Source organism: Gavialis gangeticus, unplaced genomic scaffold (assembly GCF_001723915.1).
Source record: "Gavialis gangeticus isolate Ggan-Ray unplaced genomic scaffold, GavGan_comp1, whole genome shotgun sequence".
NCBI classification, from domain to species: Eukaryota; Metazoa; Chordata; order Crocodylia; family Gavialidae; genus Gavialis; species Gavialis gangeticus.
This window is the reverse complement of record NW_017729032.1, coordinates 231,562,441-231,580,640: the sequence shown is the minus strand read 5'-3', so window position 1 is coordinate 231,580,640 and position 18,200 is coordinate 231,562,441. Positions and strand designations below refer to the sequence as shown.

The 18,200-nt window shown below is 41.4% G+C and overlaps 1 protein-coding gene across 2 annotated transcripts in view; it reads right to left on the bottom strand.

Annotated features, from left to right (window-relative positions):
* Window positions 1-3,864: 3,864 nt before the first annotated feature.
* Window positions 3,865-18,200, bottom strand: part of CUNH21orf91 (chromosome unknown C21orf91 homolog) — a 27,680-nt gene continuing 13,344 nt past the window's right edge. For both annotated transcript variants that reach the window (XM_019525296.1, XM_019525295.1), the window contains exons 3-5: window positions 8,055-8,588; window positions 5,404-5,466; window positions 3,865-4,973 (exon numbers count right to left, since the gene is read on the bottom strand). In XM_019525296.1, coding sequence (XP_019380841.1) covers window positions 4,813-4,973; window positions 5,404-5,466; window positions 8,055-8,588 — 758 coding nt within the window. In that variant the 3' untranslated portion in view covers window positions 3,865-4,812. The remainder of the gene's footprint in view (window positions 4,974-5,403; window positions 5,467-8,054; window positions 8,589-18,200) is intronic.

The window sequence follows — 18,200 nt, the reverse complement described above, 5'->3', positions numbered from 1 at the left end:
AGGCAAAGTAGTCATTTAGGAGTTCCATTTTTTCCTGAGTGGTAGTGACCAGGTATCCTGAGGCATTGAGCAGCGGCCCCACACTCCCATTAGTTTTCCTTTTACTCCCTATGTAGCTAAAGGACTTCTTGGTGTCTTTGATTCTTGTAGCTAGTTTTAGTTTGGTTTCTCCCTTAGCTTGCCTAATCTGGTTCCTACAAGTACGGGCCATTGTCAAGCTGTCCCAAGCTTCCATTGTTTGTATGCCTTTTTCTTTTTCTGTAGGAGGGTTGCAACTTCCCTGCATAGCCAAGAGGGTTTTTTTGATCCTTTTGCTACTTTTTTCTCCGTAAGGGAATGGATTTTCTCTGAGTCTTAAGAATTATGGAACAACCATTCTTCTCATGCTCCCTTTACCTGTGGTCCTTGGTCTACCAGGGCATTCTCTACTAGTGACCTGAGCTTATTAAAATTTGCGTTTTTGAAGTCTAAGACTTTGAGCTTGGTATCTGTTTTGTCAGCTTTGCGACAGACCGTGAACGTAATGATTTCATGGTCACTATCACCTAGGCTGCCCTCTATGTTTAAGTTGGTCATCCTTTGGCTAGGACCAGGTCAAGAACTGCATTGCCTCTAGTTGGCCTGTGCACCTACTGAGTCAAAAAAAAGCTCTTCAGTCCTGGTCAGGAAGGATTCTGATCGATCCAAGCTAGCTGAGCACTCCTCCCAGATGTCTGGGTAGTTGAAGTCACTCATGACAACCATGTGCCATACACGTGCGGCCTCTGTTAGTTCACAGGCGAAATCTAAATCAAGGTCTTCCCCTTGCTTAGGTGGCCTGCAGTATGCATCTACAGTCAGGTCTCTTTTGCCACGCCTCTCCCATTGTCACTTGTTTAAACATTGTTTCAAAGGGTAGTTCGTGCCTGGTTGGAATTCTTGATACAGAATCTACCTGGTATGTGTAGGACCAACATCTCCTTGCCACTTCCCTTCAGAACAGTGACCAAGGGGGGAAATAGCTACAGAGAAAGGCAGAGGAGAAAATATACATACAATTTTAAATAAATAGAAAATAAGTTCTATAGCTGACCAAGATTTCTGGCAAGTTTGGATGGATACATTACTGCTAGGCCTTGTTACAATATAAAATATGAAACGCTCTATTCTGATAACAAATAAATTGATATACTAATAGGTATTAGCATTACATAAATATATTTATATATGTGATGGGAAGGAGAGGAAAACTAGCAGTCTGTAGCTTCCGAAAAAATTAGCAAGTTGAGTGGTTGCACAGACCCAGACTCAGTACTGGGCATTACCTTCACTACCCAACCTGGTAACTATGAAACTAGGCACAAAGTAGTGAAGCTGTGAGTGTGCCACAAACATTAATGAATCACAGTAAGCATCTTGGCTACACTGCTGTATATGATCTGTATTCTAATCTCAGTGTGATGTAAGGTATGAGAAAGTAAGTATGAATAAGGGAGAAGAAAAAGGAATAGGGAGATCAGGAGAAATGAGAATAGGGGATCCCTACTTCCCCTGTATCTTTCAAGAAACCAGGACCTGCCAGTCACTGGGCTCCTGTTGCTGTATTTAGTCTGATGTGTGTTTTAAAGATTGAGGTGACCTCTACTCACTTGTCACCACTGGATATTGCAAGTTCAGGATATTTCATTCCCATATATGTTCAAACCAACAAAGCTTCTGGTGGATCTAATTCACACAGTACAAGTACAACTATGATTTGTAGGTGACCACTCATTACCATACTGCTCCTTGTAAAAACAGAGGTCCTTCCTTAAATCCAGAGAGTGGGTATTACAGGAACATGATGAGAAGCCAGCAGGCTATCCACTCCTGTTCCCCCAAAACCCTGTCCCCTCCAGCCTGGGTATCATCACAGCCATTTAAAGGAGGGAGAAGGACCTTGGCAACCAATGAGCCTTATGAAGCCTTTTGCATGGGTGCAGACCTAGGGCACAGTCAAAGGGTACCCTTACATGGTGACTGAAGGCGTTTTGGTTTTCTTGTTACAGGTCTTTGGAATTCAGCATCATTTGTTGGGGAACGGAGGGAGGAATAGTTTGATACGTTTTACAGGGGAGGCAGGCAACAGCAGGTGGTTCTGCTTGGGGTTGTGGCAGGGCAGTAGGAGTAGGAGTATGCAGATGGGGCATGTGGTGCTAAAATGGAATAGAGTACCTGGATGTGAGTGGCATTTGGGAGGGGTGGTCATGATTGGTGGGTGGGTTTACTTGGAGGAGGGTTTGGACAGAGGGGAATCCTTGCTGGGAGCCTTTTTGATAGAGCAGAATATAAATATCATACATAAATAATTTTTTTTCATCTCAAGTGCAGATAGGGAAGAGAGAGGATCATGTTCTTCACTGGTGCCTTCTACTCTTAGTAGGACAGGAAGGCTGTGAGCAGTGCATAAAGGTACCAAGCACAAGGAAAGGAAAGCCAAGCCAAACTACTGCAGCTGGGATTCACACATTCACTTTCAAGTGTTGCAAAAAGATTCAGTGGAATCAAGGGAATAAATACATAAATGAAGGTTAAAGGTTACTTTGAGACATGATACACTTTTATCATCATCATATGAACTGGGCTATATGTTAGAAAACAGATGAAAATAATGTTGCTTCTCTCAAGGTTTTGGCACAACCCTTGGCACTGTATCAAATACAGAAGCAGTGCAGTTCTCAGAAAAATCAATGAGCCACTTGAAAGAAAAAGTCTATTGATTGCGCTGGACTGGCCACTGGCCAGAGGAGAAGGAAGTTAAAGTGAAGGCAAAGTTAACTTCCGAGTAGTTGCTCCAAGTTATACAAAGGCATCTCAGAACTGTTTACCCACAGGCAGGCTAGAATCAACATTTCTAGATGCAAGCGCTGTTAAGACTATCAGTACACTATGAAAGAGCCTTTTGCCAAATCTCTGTGCATATTTGTAGTTATCTTAATATTATATTGATAGGGATTAAAGTTACCCTTGCTTACAGAGATTATCGAAACTTGCCAGGGAACAGGTGTTAAGTCTGGATTAGTGAATAGAATTTATTTTTAGACTTTATTTTGCAAGTAAGCAATTTAAAGTTATGGCTCTTTTCACATTTATCACAAAGTAAAATCATTTGTTACTGAAGGTGTTATTGGCAGGTGCTTCAAGATACCATAGTGAGGATGGCAGTGACAAAACCCAAACTGAATTTTATGATGAATTTTATGCCATCTGTCACTTTTAACATGTAAGGCCAGTTTCACTGCAGTTGTCCATTTTAATTCAGTCTTACTTTTTGTATCTGCCTACATGTAGCCTCTGTCAGAGACCTTTACTACAAAAATTAAAATTTTTGTAAATTAAAACTACTTAAGTACAGTTTGTTAGTCTCTTTTAATCGTGTCGCTTTTCTGTAGTGACAGCTTACGGTAATAAATTTCCCACATACCTGACCAAATTTCTGGAAATTGCTCTAACATTTCTTGAAAATTTAAACGGGTATTCAGTATGCTAATGCTAGAATAGAATATTGTTCCCTTAGAACGTCTTCTGAGAAGTGTTTCCCTTCATATTGCTTTTTGAACACAGTGCCATTTTATTTATGTGGTGCTGTGGGCAGTTCATTTTTGTCAAGGTAACACCAAGAAGGTCTTTGCTATTAACTTTTTTGCTCACTAAGTTTCTGCAAAGGAGGGAACCCTTGTATTTCTCACTGTAGTAGATTTCCAATATTTAATATTAAAGAGGCAGGGAAATATAAAGTATTGTTGGTGCTCAAAAAAACCACTTTCAATAGTTTGTATCCTAACTTGTTAGACTGTCTCCTCAAGTTCTAAGTTTAGAAAAGTAATATCAAGACCACTGAAAGAGTAATGAGGTATTATGGGTTTATTTCTTTTTTCTGAAGCCATATACTTTTATTAAGCATTGAAAAATATTTTCACATGTACAAAACAACTCCACTTTCCACACATTGAAAACTGAAATGGAATACTTCAGGGGGAAAAAGGAGGTGCTGTGCTTAAGTTTACTCTACAAGATACAATCCATGCCTGATGAAGTTAAATTTTTCAATTAGAAATTTACTCAAAAATGAAAAAAGTTACGCACCCTCACATTTTTCAAAATGCGAAATAAATCTCTTTGGGAAACAAGACCTTTTTTTTAAAAAAAATTGTATCCTGAAAAGATACTGACCTGAAAAAGGGTAAACAATCATATACAAGGCATAAACGTTACACAAAATCATTCAGACATTTTATAAAGAGATCTGGAAAAGTACCTAAAATAGTAATTTTTCTTTAGTATAAAAATTCAATAATAAAATATTGCTCATAATAAATAAGAGGCGAATTTCAGTAATTCTGCTCCTCCCCTTAAAGCTTTCTCAGACATAATTTTTTAATGACCTAAACTTTGCATTTTGCCCCATACTTACAAGCATCAGGTCATTCTTTGTAAGAATGAACTAAACGCTATTTTATAGACACATGAAATCCACTTCAAGGGGCATTTTCAGCTGCGTATAGGGAAGAGAGGGGAAGGATTGGGGGGGACTCTACTTTCAAAGTGAGCAAAAACTAACTTCAATAACGTTTCTAAATCTAAAACAAACAAAAAACAAAAAAAGCCGCAACAACAAAAAAACGTGCTTTTTGTCAAGCAAAATTTATAGTATACAATATCTCTTGGTTTCTGAAGACAAAGAAAAAAAAAGCAAAGTTTCCTCAAAAGCTTCTAAAAAAGCTGTTAGGCTGTGTTCAGCTATTGAGAATAAAGCCGTTAAGGAAAATACTATAGATTCAAGCCTTGTTCCATTTATATGGGGGCACTGGATTTCATTCCTGCTCGTCCCACTTGTAGACATGGCAATTTGGAACAGTTCTTAAGCAGCTGCTCTATAGCAATGTGACGGACATTAAGTTGGGAGGCTAAGGAATCCTTTTCTTGAACTTGGTGTGTCAGCTCCTCAAAAACATCTGTAAGAAGATTAGCAGGTTAATCTAACTAGTCATATTGTTAATTGAAAAAGTCTCTAAATATTTAAAAAGGGGCAGGTCTAAAGTTTCAACAGCAGAGCCCATAAATTCATATGCCAAAACTAAGGACCCTAGAAGACCTTACACTTAAGCAAGCTAAACTGTATAGATTTGAAAAGTTCAAATATGAAATTAAACTAATTTACACACACATAAGTGAAAATGAAAGGAATTTCTTCTAGAGCGGAAGTAATTTCATAATAACAGCATGTATTATATCAAAGTGTAGTTAAGTATTTTTTACTTCTTTGCTCTGGTATTTAGGTTCATGTGGATTTTGGATCAAAATTTAAAACCCTGGTAAGTCATCATAGTTCTCTTTCAAATTATATTATTTTGCACAACCGTAAGGAAATTTAAAAGTTCTTACCCTGTACTTGCTCGAGAAGCTTTTTATTTAGTTGCTCTAACTCTCCAAGAGTCATCGTACTCACTGTAACAACAAAACCCATTATTATTACTAGAGAAGCCAAATATTAAACGTAAGCATTAGTAAGCAGATTGTCAGTCCCTCAAAATTATTTATTTGCACCCTACATACAGCTGTTCAGGTAAGTCAAGAACAATACCACTCAGCAGTAATTTGTCAATGTCTGAAGATTCACTCTTCTAACTCAACTGTAACTGTTACATTAATTTACATACCCATTTCACACAAAACCCTGTGCTCAGTGTTAAAAGTTCAGAGAGTCATAGATGTTAGGGTCAGAAGGGACCTTGGTAGGTCACTGAATCCGACCCCCTGCCCTGGGCAGGAAAGAGTGCTGGGGTCAGACGACCCCACCTAGGTGCTTGCCCAGTCTCCCCTTGAAGACCCCTAGGGTAGGGGAGAGCACCACCTCGCTTGGAAGCCCATTCCAGATTCTGGCAACCCTAACTGTGAAGAAGTTATTTCTGACGTCCAACCTAAATCTGCTCTCTGTCAATTTGTGGCTAATGTTCCTAGTTACTCCAGGGTTGCCCTAGTAAATAGAGCATCTCCTATTCCCTGCTGCCCTCCCCTGATGAATTTGTAGGCAGCCACAAGATCACTTCTCAGCCTTCTTTTGCAAAGGCTGAAGAGATCTAGATCCCTCAGTCTCTCCTCATACTTGAAGCTTTCAAAAGCAGCATCTGAACTGACACTTGTCTGGGCAAGTGTGCATATACAGCCTTTAATTACCTCATTGTGTGTTATTTTTTCCATCCCCTAAAGCCATGCTTTTTCTGCTTTAATAGTCACAATCAAACAGATCACCTGTGATTAAGGGAATGCAAATTCTAAGTTCTGTGACTCAGGACACAGTAGAAACTGCCTCTAGCAAAGATTGCAGCACAGAAGCAATCACTTGTCTGTCAGCTGCACTGCTCATTTGTACATCTACAACATATACTTCTTTTATTTACAAAGGCATCCCACTGGCATTGTTTTAACCTTCAAGAACTTAATACAGGATAGGAGAAGGGCACAAATTCTTACGGGAATGAAAACTAGTGTATTTTTTCCTACTTCCCCATCAAGAAATGCTACGAGTAAAAACATCTGAGAGCTATGTTAGCATATAAGGCTGTAACATAATCTGTATTACTGGCAAGTAAACACTCTAAACATTATTTTCCACATTCTAGGCATCTTTAAAGTCAACTATTACTTTTCACATTTTGATTCCCTGCAAAGTTCACTAGTCTCCCTAATCATTAAACCAAAGATAGTTTGGCTTCTAAAATGCATCTCAGGGATGTTAGGAGGAGACAATAAAGTTGCTGTTGGGAGTACTATACTGGCAGGATTACACATCCCTGGCAAATAACATTAAAAGGGTAATTTCTAAGGGTGCACAGATGAGATTTTGCGGGCTGATAACTAATATTTAAGGAGGCATATCAACCAATATTGATCTGATATCAAATACAACTGCCATCAGGTGGTAAGTCCAAAGTGGTAGAAGGGGAAGGGGGAGGGAAGTGGCATAGCAGAGCAGATCAATGCCCCCTGTGGTGAGGGAGGGGGCAGGCGGTGGCACGGGACAGAGCCACAGCTCTTGGGGTGGGGGCAGCTCCCGCCACTGCTTGCCCCCTGGGAGGACAGGGGCAGGGAGCATGTGCCCCTAGATCTGTGTGAAGCAGGACAGGCTGCAGCTGTGGGGTGGAGCCAGAGCCAGCGCTGCATGGGGCTGTTCTCGCCAGGGGCTCAGCTCGGAGCAGACTCTGGTGGCACTGGGAGGGGGCTGCAGCCACCGCAGGTTTTGCTGCAGCTCCACTTCTAGACCCACACTGCCACCTGGTGCAGCCGCAGCTAAACGCCCTGCCTCCACCCAACTGAAGGGAAAAGGGGTTGCAGCCTCCTCCCAGCACCACTGAAACCCGCTTGGAGCCCAGCCCCTGGCAAGAAGAGCTGCACAGCGCCATCTCTAGCTCCACCCAGCAGCTGTCGCCCACCCCGTGCAGATACAGGGGCGGACCTCCCCGCCCCCACCCTCCTGCAAGCAGTGGCAGGAGCTGCCCCCACCCCATGAGCAGTGCCTCTGTCCTGTACCACCCCCTGCCCCCACCCCCGCTGAGCAGCACCTGCCCCTCTATGCCCCTTCCCTCCCTCCCTCCACCACTGCTTCCACTCTGCCGGCTCTGCTCCATAGTACTCTGTGGCTGTGCGCAGCATGGGTGTTTATCAGCCAAATTACTGGCCCCATCAGGCCAATATCTGATATAGACAATTTTCTGTATATTGGTGCTGATCTGATATCAGACTGATGTATTGATGGGACTTCCAGTAATTTCAGCCAAGAGCTCTCTTTCAGTATAAGACATGTGGTAGGTTAAATTGGGTTCACAAGCAAGAATATACAATCCACAGTGATTTACTTGGTAGTATAGTCTCCTGAAAACTAGTTTTTCTAGCTTCACAATAATCATCTTTTCCTACCATGCACTGATTTATGTCCACTAGCAACAGGCAAGCTCTTAACTGGTCAAGAGACTGAAGAAACTATGCAGAACATAGCAAGAAGCTAAACAGCACTAGCTCATTTCCCCTCTACTTACGTTCTTCCCTGCTATAATGGGGACATCTTCTTTGAACACTGGTATCCAAGTCACTTTCAGCATTTTCTGTCTTCTGTGCTTGGTTGTGACTAGCCCACAAAACACTACTGCAGCGAAACGTAGCACCAGTTTTTTGCAACATATCGAGTCTGAAATCAGTGGATTCTTTTGGTTCAAAAATACTTTGTGAACAGTTTGAAATGCTCCCAGAATTTCCATCTATACATTTTGCAGAGTACCTGGGTACTGGGGAATCAAACTGTGGGAGCAGTTTTCTGTCTGTCTGATGTCTGAAGTTAAAAAGCTGGTGCTGGGATGTTTTTGAGCTTTCAGAATCAGAGTCCAAATCCTTGTTTTGTGCATACTGTATAATCCGGTTAATTTTTTTGCTCAAGATGTTTTTTACTTCTGCATAGGTACTTTTGGAAAGTTTTGATCGTGGGCAATCCTGGTTTGCTATTAAGTGGAATTTCTCAAAGCAGTCTCTGTGCCCCCTTAATGATCTTGTGTGTAGGAGATTAGACTTTGGTACACCTGTCAAGACAAAAGTGACAGATATTCTGTTACTGAATATATCAATTAGCATTTGATAATAGCTTTAGCTGTACAGAAGCTCAGAAGTGCTTGTATAAGAGGTTTTATTTTCACACAGCCAATAAAAACACTGAAATGAAAATTGAAAATGAAATATTTTAGCACTGCTCTAAGTTGGAATCTCTGCTATTGGTTCCATTTAAGTGTTTGTGTATAAACTATTTTGCCCATCAATCCTGTACAAGGAAGGGCTGATATATTATACCCAATATATCACCTGTGTCTATTCATGTCCATGATTTTCTTTATCAACATATAGTTTGAAGACACTTCTTATAGGCAATAGATTCTTTAGGTCAACAAGTTATTTCTGTAGTGCAGAAAAGAGAATTCAACTCAACTTAGCTGGTGGCTACGGTTAAATCATGGTGGCAACATTAACTGCCTCACTGTAGACAGCAGCCCCAGCGACCACAGCAAGAAGCCTTGTGAGAAACACTACCTCAAAAGGGTTCTGATAGATACAATGGCAAGGGACAGTAATCACACAAACTGGTATAAGTAATCGGAAACTGGCACACATCTGTAACGCAACCATAGTTCAGTGCATATAAACCTCTTTCAAAATGGCTGAAACCAGTTTGAGATAAACCTGGGTCAATGCAGTGTCATATTTAACTGATTTAGGTTAAACTGCTTTATTGAACTTCTGTCCCAGATCCCCTCCAGATTCAAGTTAACTCAGTTCCCCAGAATCTCAGGATGCTTTGCACTTCCCCCTGCAAATCCCCCCTCACAACCTAGGCAGGCTAGCCTTGGCCCAATCTGTCTGCTCCACGTAAGCAGGGAGGCTGATGCCAGCCAGAGGACTTGTGGGGCAGGATAATTGTCCTTTTGTAGCAGCCTGTGAGACTTCATCTTAAAATGCCTCAAACTTCACTTGGCTGAGCTGTTGACCCTTCCATTATTTTCTGAGATGGATACAAGAGACAGTGATTAACAAAGGAATTACTGCCTTTTATATATCATTCATACTATAAAAGCCAAGAATACCCAGAAAATAAAGGGTATTCAAAGAAAACAAAAAGTCTGGCAGTCTGTAGGGACAAATCACATATAACTTTAACTTAAGAGGATGGCTACCCCACAGTAAGATCAGCAGAAACAAGCTCAATCACAGGATGACTCCAAGTACAAATCTCAAGACAACAGCATACAAAGGATTAACTTACAAAGGATTTTCTGCCAGATTCTTGTCACTCCCTGTATTAAGCAGATACATGTTACCCAGGAGGGGATGGGTGAAAAGTTAACACCTTATTTAGCAGTTCACTTCCTATAGCCAGCTTAGGAATCTTTGAAAAAAAATCAGGTTATTTATTTAGGAGTCTAATATTTGTTCTCCAAAGTCCGAATACTTTGTCCTCAGATCGTAAGCAACAAGAGGCAGGGACTCAATCTCTGCACAGTATCTACCATGTGCCCTTGATCCAGGCAGCCTTCTGTTGTAACAATTAAGTAAAATAAGTTTCATTAAGAACAAGATATGCAAAAAGGGAAAGAATCCAGATCCACATCAGAACTGAAGGACCAGTGAAGTTGGAAGAAAACAAGGTCACAAGTAGAGAGAGAAAGACTTGGCAAGCTGAGCTGGTAACAAGAAAAGGCCTACATTACCTTTACCCCCCTAACTCAAAGCTTTCACCATATTAAACATACTGAAAGAAACATCTACAAGAGGAAATTTCTTGTTTTCTGCCTATATTTGTCTTGTGTAGGCAAATTTAAAGTCAAAATATGGAAAGTGGTTTTATTAAACAGTGTCTAATAGCAGGGCTGGCCAACGTACCACAGGCAGCTTCTGGTGTGGGACAACAGAAGAGGGAGGTTGAGAAACAGCACACTGGCAGGGCAGGAAGCAGAAAAGTAGAGTGGTCATAGGAAAGGAATTGGAGCAGCACTCAAGGAGGGCGCAGGACTAATTTATGGCATGCTTGCCAAAAAGGTTGGACCCCACTGCCCTAATTAATTCAAAAGATATAACTTGTGACCTTTATTAAAATCCCTCTATTTACTTTGGTGGCCCTATATACTGGCATTGCTAAAGAAGCAACATTTGACTGAATTGTGTGACAGTTTACAAATGGGTCCGGTTACTGAATAATACCAAACTTGGGGTAAGTACAGTGGGTAGAACGTATATTCATTCTTACTTTTTCACCTACAACAGATTTTTAGATCCTTATTCTGAACTACTGACTTCAGCAACAATAATTAGCAGCTCATAATGCCCACTTACAACAGGACTAAAACCCTGAAGGGCATAACCTTATCTAATAACGGATATCTTGGCATGCACTCTTTTTTGGGGAAGGAGAGATGGGGGAGGAAGAGAAGGGCACATACTCTCTGCAATCCACTCAACAGGTGTATTAAACACCTGCATATCAAGGCTATTTTACACATCCTTGTGACCACACTTTTCACCCAAACCAAAAATGGCAATAAATAGCTTGCTTGATTAACTTCTTATGCTTGTATTCATCCTGTTAGGTAGCTATCCAAGAGAGTTTGGTTTTTTTACCTCAGTTGAAAATAATACAACAGAATAAGCTGCTGTTATTAGATCTGGATCCCAGCAAGTATTCACTGTGACTTTCCAGGTCTCAATTGCTTTTAAAACTAAGAACACGTGAATACCCATTATCAGCAGATAAAGGGATAAAGAGTGCTAATGAGAAATACAGTCAAGTTAAATTAAACTTCAGCTGTCAGAATTCTACAAGGTTAAATTAACCTAACTAATGAGAGTCTGCACTGCAATATTCCCCAATTAATGACTGCTATACCAAGTCCTAAAATCTACTTCCTTTAAAAAATAAACAAACAAGCAAGCAAAGGTATCATTATTAAGCTAAAATGAGAAGTGAGGTTTGAATTGAATTTAAGAATGTTCATACACTTAGGACGCAAGTATCAGTTTAAAAGTCATATTTCTAGTCAGTCTTTAGAAACTGTCTAGATTAGAACTGCTGAAGTGCAGGGAGAGATTTTCTGCTATCTAGATGTAGCACTAGTTTTTACCCAACTTAGATGAATTCAGAATTGAAAGGTGTGGTTACTTATCTAAACAATGAACATCAAATTCACCCTGGGCCCCAGACCTGATCTGTGGAGCCAAAGGAGGGGAGGAGGTCTGGATGTAGCAAAAGGGCTTGGGTCCAGAGGCAGCAGGGCAAGTATCTACATAGCTCCTTCTTGCTCCTCTTTTTCCAACAGCTGTAAACATCACGCCCATGAGCCCTGAATTCTGCAGCCCTACCTCCTGAACTGTATTGCTCCATCCAGCCCACAGGCCATACATTTGACAACCCTGATTTAACCTGTTAGAATAAGGAAAAAATTTTCATGGTTTTTACTTAGGGGCATAAGCAGACGGCAGGACTGTATCACTATCAAAAGGATATGGATACAAACTGCTACAGCGCAAGTGTCACGTCTGCATAATTCTATTGGGTTATCCATGTGGTAAACTGCTCCTACTTAACCATGCTTCATCCAGCATCTATGTTAAGGTGATTTAGGTAACTCGTATTGCTACAGGGCTATTGAGACCTAACAGATTATAACAGCTGTGGCATGCTCCCAAGTAGGTGCTCCCCCTGCCCATTAAAGCTGGTTAAGTATACCACTCTATGCTTAGGGTACTGCTGAAACCATTCTTTTCTACCGTCTTTTCATACAGTCCTTTGGAGGGGTCTGATTCTTCCTATTTTGCCTAGGAGCTGGAAGTACAAAGTTGTAATACAGGGACGGGCAAAATACGGCGAGCGGGCCAGATGTAACCTGCCAGGACATTCTATCCCGCCCGCGGGGTCCCTAAAAACTTTAGAAAATTAATAATTTATCTGCCCCTGGCTGCCTGTCATGCGGTCCTCGATGGCTTGCTAAAACTCAGTAAGCGGCCCTCTGCCTGAAATAACTGCCTGCCCCTGTTCTAATACTTCTCCCCCTTTCCCATAGTTTCTAAAAAAGTGTCACTCATGAACAGCAGCTCTTTTTCCTTGCTCCCCTTCAGAATTCTAGTCACAGCCACAACATCTGAAATAAAGCCCTTGGTAAGAACGGGAAAGGGCCCTAAATATTTATCTCGCCCCTTCCTCCTCTCCATGTGACCTTGACTCTGTTTCGTCTAGAACAAGGTGGAGAGAAAGACTAAGGACTATACCTTCCATCCTACTATTCAAGCATATTTATTCCAGGCACTCCCTTTCTACAGGTGAAGTATTTCAAGGACAGAGCCTATACTTCTAGAGAATTTTACTAGCTTAAAATGTTACCCGTAAACATGTGCACACACGAAAATTAGTCAGCAAGAGTTAATTCTCTCTCTCTGATAGAGACACAAGTTGGAAGAAAAAAAAATCACTGCCTTCCTGTACTCCCAGAAGAAGAGCTGAGCAGATAAGCTATATTATATTTATAAATGAAAGAAAGCTTTTCCCTTATTCACACTTACTAAATCATCAGCCAACTCATTGCAATAAATTCCACAAAAGGTATTTTCCATTGTAATTATAAGACATTTGTATTTTATTAAATAAAACCCAGGTACTTTGCAGAAGTAGATTCCTTACCACTCTCCTCGTCCTGCCCCTGTAAAGAAGAGTGTTTGCAATCCATAGTGTGCTGGAGAACTCCAAAGGAGTAGATAAGTAGCATCCTTTAAAGCAGGGGTACCCAACCTGCAGCATGGGTGCCACAAGTGGCACAGGCAGCCTCTGCATGCCACAAAGTAGACTGGGGAAGGAGAAAGAAGTACAGGGGCAGACAGAGCAGGGAGAAGAAAGTCAAGTAGCAGATTAGGCAGGGAACACAGGGCTAGAGGCAAAAAGCAGAGCAGCAAATCAGTCAGGGGAAGGGAATCAAAACACAGATCACTGTTGCCTTAGGCAGGGGTATGGACTAGATGCCCTCGAGGTACCATCCAGTCCTACTTTGTGACTTCTATGAAAGTGGTACTCAGGGAGGGTGCAGGGTTATTTGCAGCACAGATACCAAAATGTTGCCCCCTACTGCTTTTAAAAAAGACCACAACAAACACCTGAGCAGCTGCTCTTTAATTCAGCAACCTGCCTACAATTAAGCAGGTTTCAAACCACCCACATAAAAATGATCAGGACTTGAACTGTATCCAGCAAGATCACTCTTTAAAAAGACAGCAAATATTGGATTGTGGCATTTTAGCTAGTTTATTGCAACTCTCATTTCCTAGGAGATTTATGCAATTGAAACGTTTTCATCTTTAGGAGTATTTAGAGCTAATACTGTTCTAAAGACGAGGTAACAATAAATATAGCATTACTACAAAAAAAGTGAACATGTATGTTTATTTAAAGATCAGTGTTCTCAAATTGGCCCCTCGTTTCCATGTGCTCAGGGAGAGCAAGGTCTGACAGTAAAAAGAGGGTGGGAGGGGCTGCAGAGGGACGAAATTGGGGAGGTTGGGGGGCAGAGGGCAAAGGGGCTACCTAACCCTCCAGATTTACTTTCCCTGCTGCAGCAGTGGGAAGGGGACAAATTAAAAGGCAAACCTCCAACAATTAGATTCCATACCGGGAAAAGTATAATAAATTTTCCATATATAGAATCTAATTATTGGTGGGTTCTTATAGCTGACAAAATATGGTATTAAATACAACTCCCTTTAAGATAAGGGGAAAGAAAAGGGGCGGGGGGGGGAATAAAAAGCTATATACCTTGAACTGAGCTGGAAGGCTTCAGTCGCCTAATAAGTGTTAGTTTGCAAAGGCGGGCAGATTATCATTCAAGTTATAACTGCAAACGTCCCAATTCATATGTATATGGTCCAACTGTACTTATAGAAATGGAAACTGTTTTGTTGTTCACTCATTAATACTTACATAGAAACATTGTTAAAGGATAAGTTTAATAAAAAAACATTTCCCATCATGTTTGGGCATGACAGACTTAACGGAAGCTGCATCATTGTCCCACTTAATTTCACAAGCCTGGTCAAGTCTATGCACATGACTCAGCTTTGAACTGTAAATGCAACCTTAAAAGCTAAGAATATTAAAACAGATTTATTCTAGAATCACATTATTTTAAAAGTAAAGTGAATTGAGTTAACAGTCAATTCCTTAACAATAAAGATCAATAAACTGCAAAGTACTTTGTACATTCAGCATAGGAACTTCTCATTTATAACATTCTGCATTTGAAACAACTACAGAACTGCAGAACAACTGAATATATTTATTACATCTTAAAAAAACAGCTCTTGAAATAGGAGGCTGTTTTAGTTCACTTATCCAATTTAAAGATGGTAGTCTTCAACTCTGCAAGGATTAGTAGGCTATTCAATACCAGCATTTTCCTGAGAACATGAGACAACCCTGGGAATCTCCTCCATGCTTCCACATTGGAGGCTCTCCATTACAGAGAATCTAGCTAAGGGATCTAATTATTTCTCTAAGTGCGAACACTCCTTCCTTAATAGCCAGCAAACCTGCTGCCAACCCTGCTATAACAAACTCTATCATCTATAATGAAGCATGAGAAGCCTACCACAGCATTTCCCAGCCCCTGCCAACTGGAACATGAGAAAGATCAAGTCATAAGAAAATGCAAAACCATATGATATAGATGAGGTACTGCTGAAATAAAAAGCAACTAAGTCCCTCTCCCTTCCAAGTCATTACAAAGCCACTGGCCCAGGATGTTTTTTAGGTTTATTGTTGTACTGCAATAAAATATATATATATATATTTCAGAACATACATAGATGTGGTACTGGCACTTAAGGCCACAAAAAAGCAATGGCTTTTTTATTTTTATTTTTTTTGCCCTTATTAAGGGAAGGAAAGTACAGCTGTTAGTGATGACACAAGCCAGGACTTTGGGCAGAATGGGGATGCCTATACATGCGCTTCAGCGTGTTCTACCGCACGCTAAAGTGGTGCATAAGAAAAGTGCTAATAGTCTAATGTGCAGTAGAATAGGCTACTGTGCATTAAATGTCACCGGGGGGGTGGTGGGGAGGGCTGCGCTACTGCCTAATGTGCATTTATTTAGTACCTCATACATTTCACGTGCATTAGGAAAAGCACATTAACACACATGTAAATGCACCCAATGTAATTTCAATATATGTTGTAGTCTGGATCAGCTACAGCATTTGTCCTGAACGTTGAACATGAAATGCAAATACCTCCAGTGGTAGGAAAAGTCATTTTGTGGTTCATTAAGCAGCACAAGTCATAACTGTTTGAAGCAAATAGAGAGGCCATAATAAAAGTTTTTATGCACTTCAGATCCTATCTAATACAAATGCTAAAATAACTGCATGGGCGTAATGAAGGGGAAAAAAATCACTGTGAGATTCACAAAGATGAACAGGATCAACATATCTTTTTTGGTATGAAGCAACAACTGCTTTTTGAACAGTTTCCCATACAAACCCATGCTTCATGTTTTGCTCAGATGTCATGTTGGGAGAACAGGCAGCTATTATTTTCCAAGTAGTGTTGCACAACTTAGTACAAGCCCAACCCTGCAACCCTAGCATGCTAAGTCTGTCCATGCAGGATCAGGCAGACTAAGTTGATTCAGCAGCAGTTTGTCCACTACAAAAGCTATCAGCTATCTGCTACCATTCTGGTAACAAGATGCTATCCCCATCAAAATGAAGAGGAACATTAGAGACTGCTTAAGGTCGGCAATTTCATTATTATTTTTAAACAGAATGATGAAACAGTAGTTGAACAAACAAGTATGACATGTAAGGATTCTCTCTGTATTCACATGAGAAGGATGGAAATCACCACGCATTCTTCAATTATAAAACCCCTGAGGCTAAAGTCTGAACAATTTTGCTTTTTTGATTATACATGCAAAAATAGCAACAAGTAGTTCGCACTAAAATCCTATGCTGTACCAGGTATCATTAAATAGGTATCAGAAGGCTTTTGAAAACTGGGAAAAAGTTGTTAAAATTAAATAAATAAATAAATAAGTGTCATTGGTGCTGTTAACCACAGCAAGACACTAAAGACTTCAATATTCAACTACTTTCTTTTACAAGTTGAGTCCTTGGCTCATTTATTTTTTCCCCTCAAGATTATTACTTCTTATGCCTCCTCTATTAAAGCCATTTGAAAGTAAAGAAAAAGAGAAGACAGCATACACACGAGGGAAAAACTTATTTTTAGAGAATCCTGTAAAAGGCCTCCAACAGGGACTTTAAGACTTACTTCCATTATGCTTAGAGAGGAGTAGTCACTGTGACTTTAATAACCTTTCATGGCTCATGATGTTAAAGCAATATGAAACAGCCACTATATGTGGTTTAATAAGTCTTTCAACAGCCCAGAACCAAACCTAATGTCTTGATGTACTTTTGATGCCACGTGTCCCAGGGGGACAAAAACGGAGGCACCATAGCAGCCTCCTGTGGCAGGACCTGAGGCAGGGCTGACCTGCCCAAAGAAAGAAATAGATAGCCCTGAAAAGAGGGCACACTTACCAACCCTAGGAGAAGTGGAGCCACGCCAAGAAGGGCCACCAGCGCGGTTCATCAGCTGCTTTTGTTGCCGGCTGGGAACAGCACCAGCAGATGACATCAGCCAAAACCGCTCCCCGGCAGGTTTAAAAGCCGGCAGCAGGAAAATGGAGACAGGTGCACCAATGTCGAAGGGCAAAGCTGCTCCCCAGGCTGCAATTCCACATGGTTGGCAGCTCAGAAGGAGGCTGGACGGAGACCCACAGGAGGGGTCTCGACCACATTAGAAGAGTTACATACCCGGCTCGGCAGGGCAGCCAGGCCAAGGAAAGACGGCGTTGAGGGATCTTGTGGACCACAGACGCGGACGCTTGAGTGGGGTGGGCAGAAGCCCATTACCCAATTATTCTTTTTTTATCTTCTTTTATTACTTTATTTTAGAGGGCACACGGAGGCCGGACCAGGGGGGAGGTACCCACAAGTGACCTCGAGTCAAGTGAGAGGACTGAGGCAGCATAGCAGAAGCCTCAAAAGGGAGACAGGTGCATAGACGAGGATGGTCCTTGACCTCGTCACCTGGGGTGAATGGTCATCGAGGGATGGCCAAGGAGAGAAGAGAGCAGACAGGAACATTAAAAAAAGGGACAGGCCAGCAACCCATCACCCAGTGGTCCTGAGGGCTGGAACATGGTTGAGGTATAGGGGAGCCCCAAGAATGCCGCAAATGGCAGCACCCGGTCTGTAAGAAGCCCCAAGGAGGAACCCCACCACTGAAGAAAAGAAGACTAAGTTGTGGCAGGCAAATGTCAGGGCCTCCCTTGGGGTTGAGCACGACCCAACACACAGGGCCCAGGGACACACCCCACAGCCAGAATCGGGTGTGCGCTCAAAGGTCACTAGAGAGCGCCTATACGAGACCAGGTGGGTGCACCATGTTTAAGCAAAATCATTATATTGCAAAACTGACATAACCTTTGTAATTAGAGACTAAAGGCGTGTCCAGACAAGTGCAGACATGCAGTATGTGGTGCCACAGACCCATTTGTGGTGCCACACACTGCACATGCAGGCATTCCCCAAACTGCTAC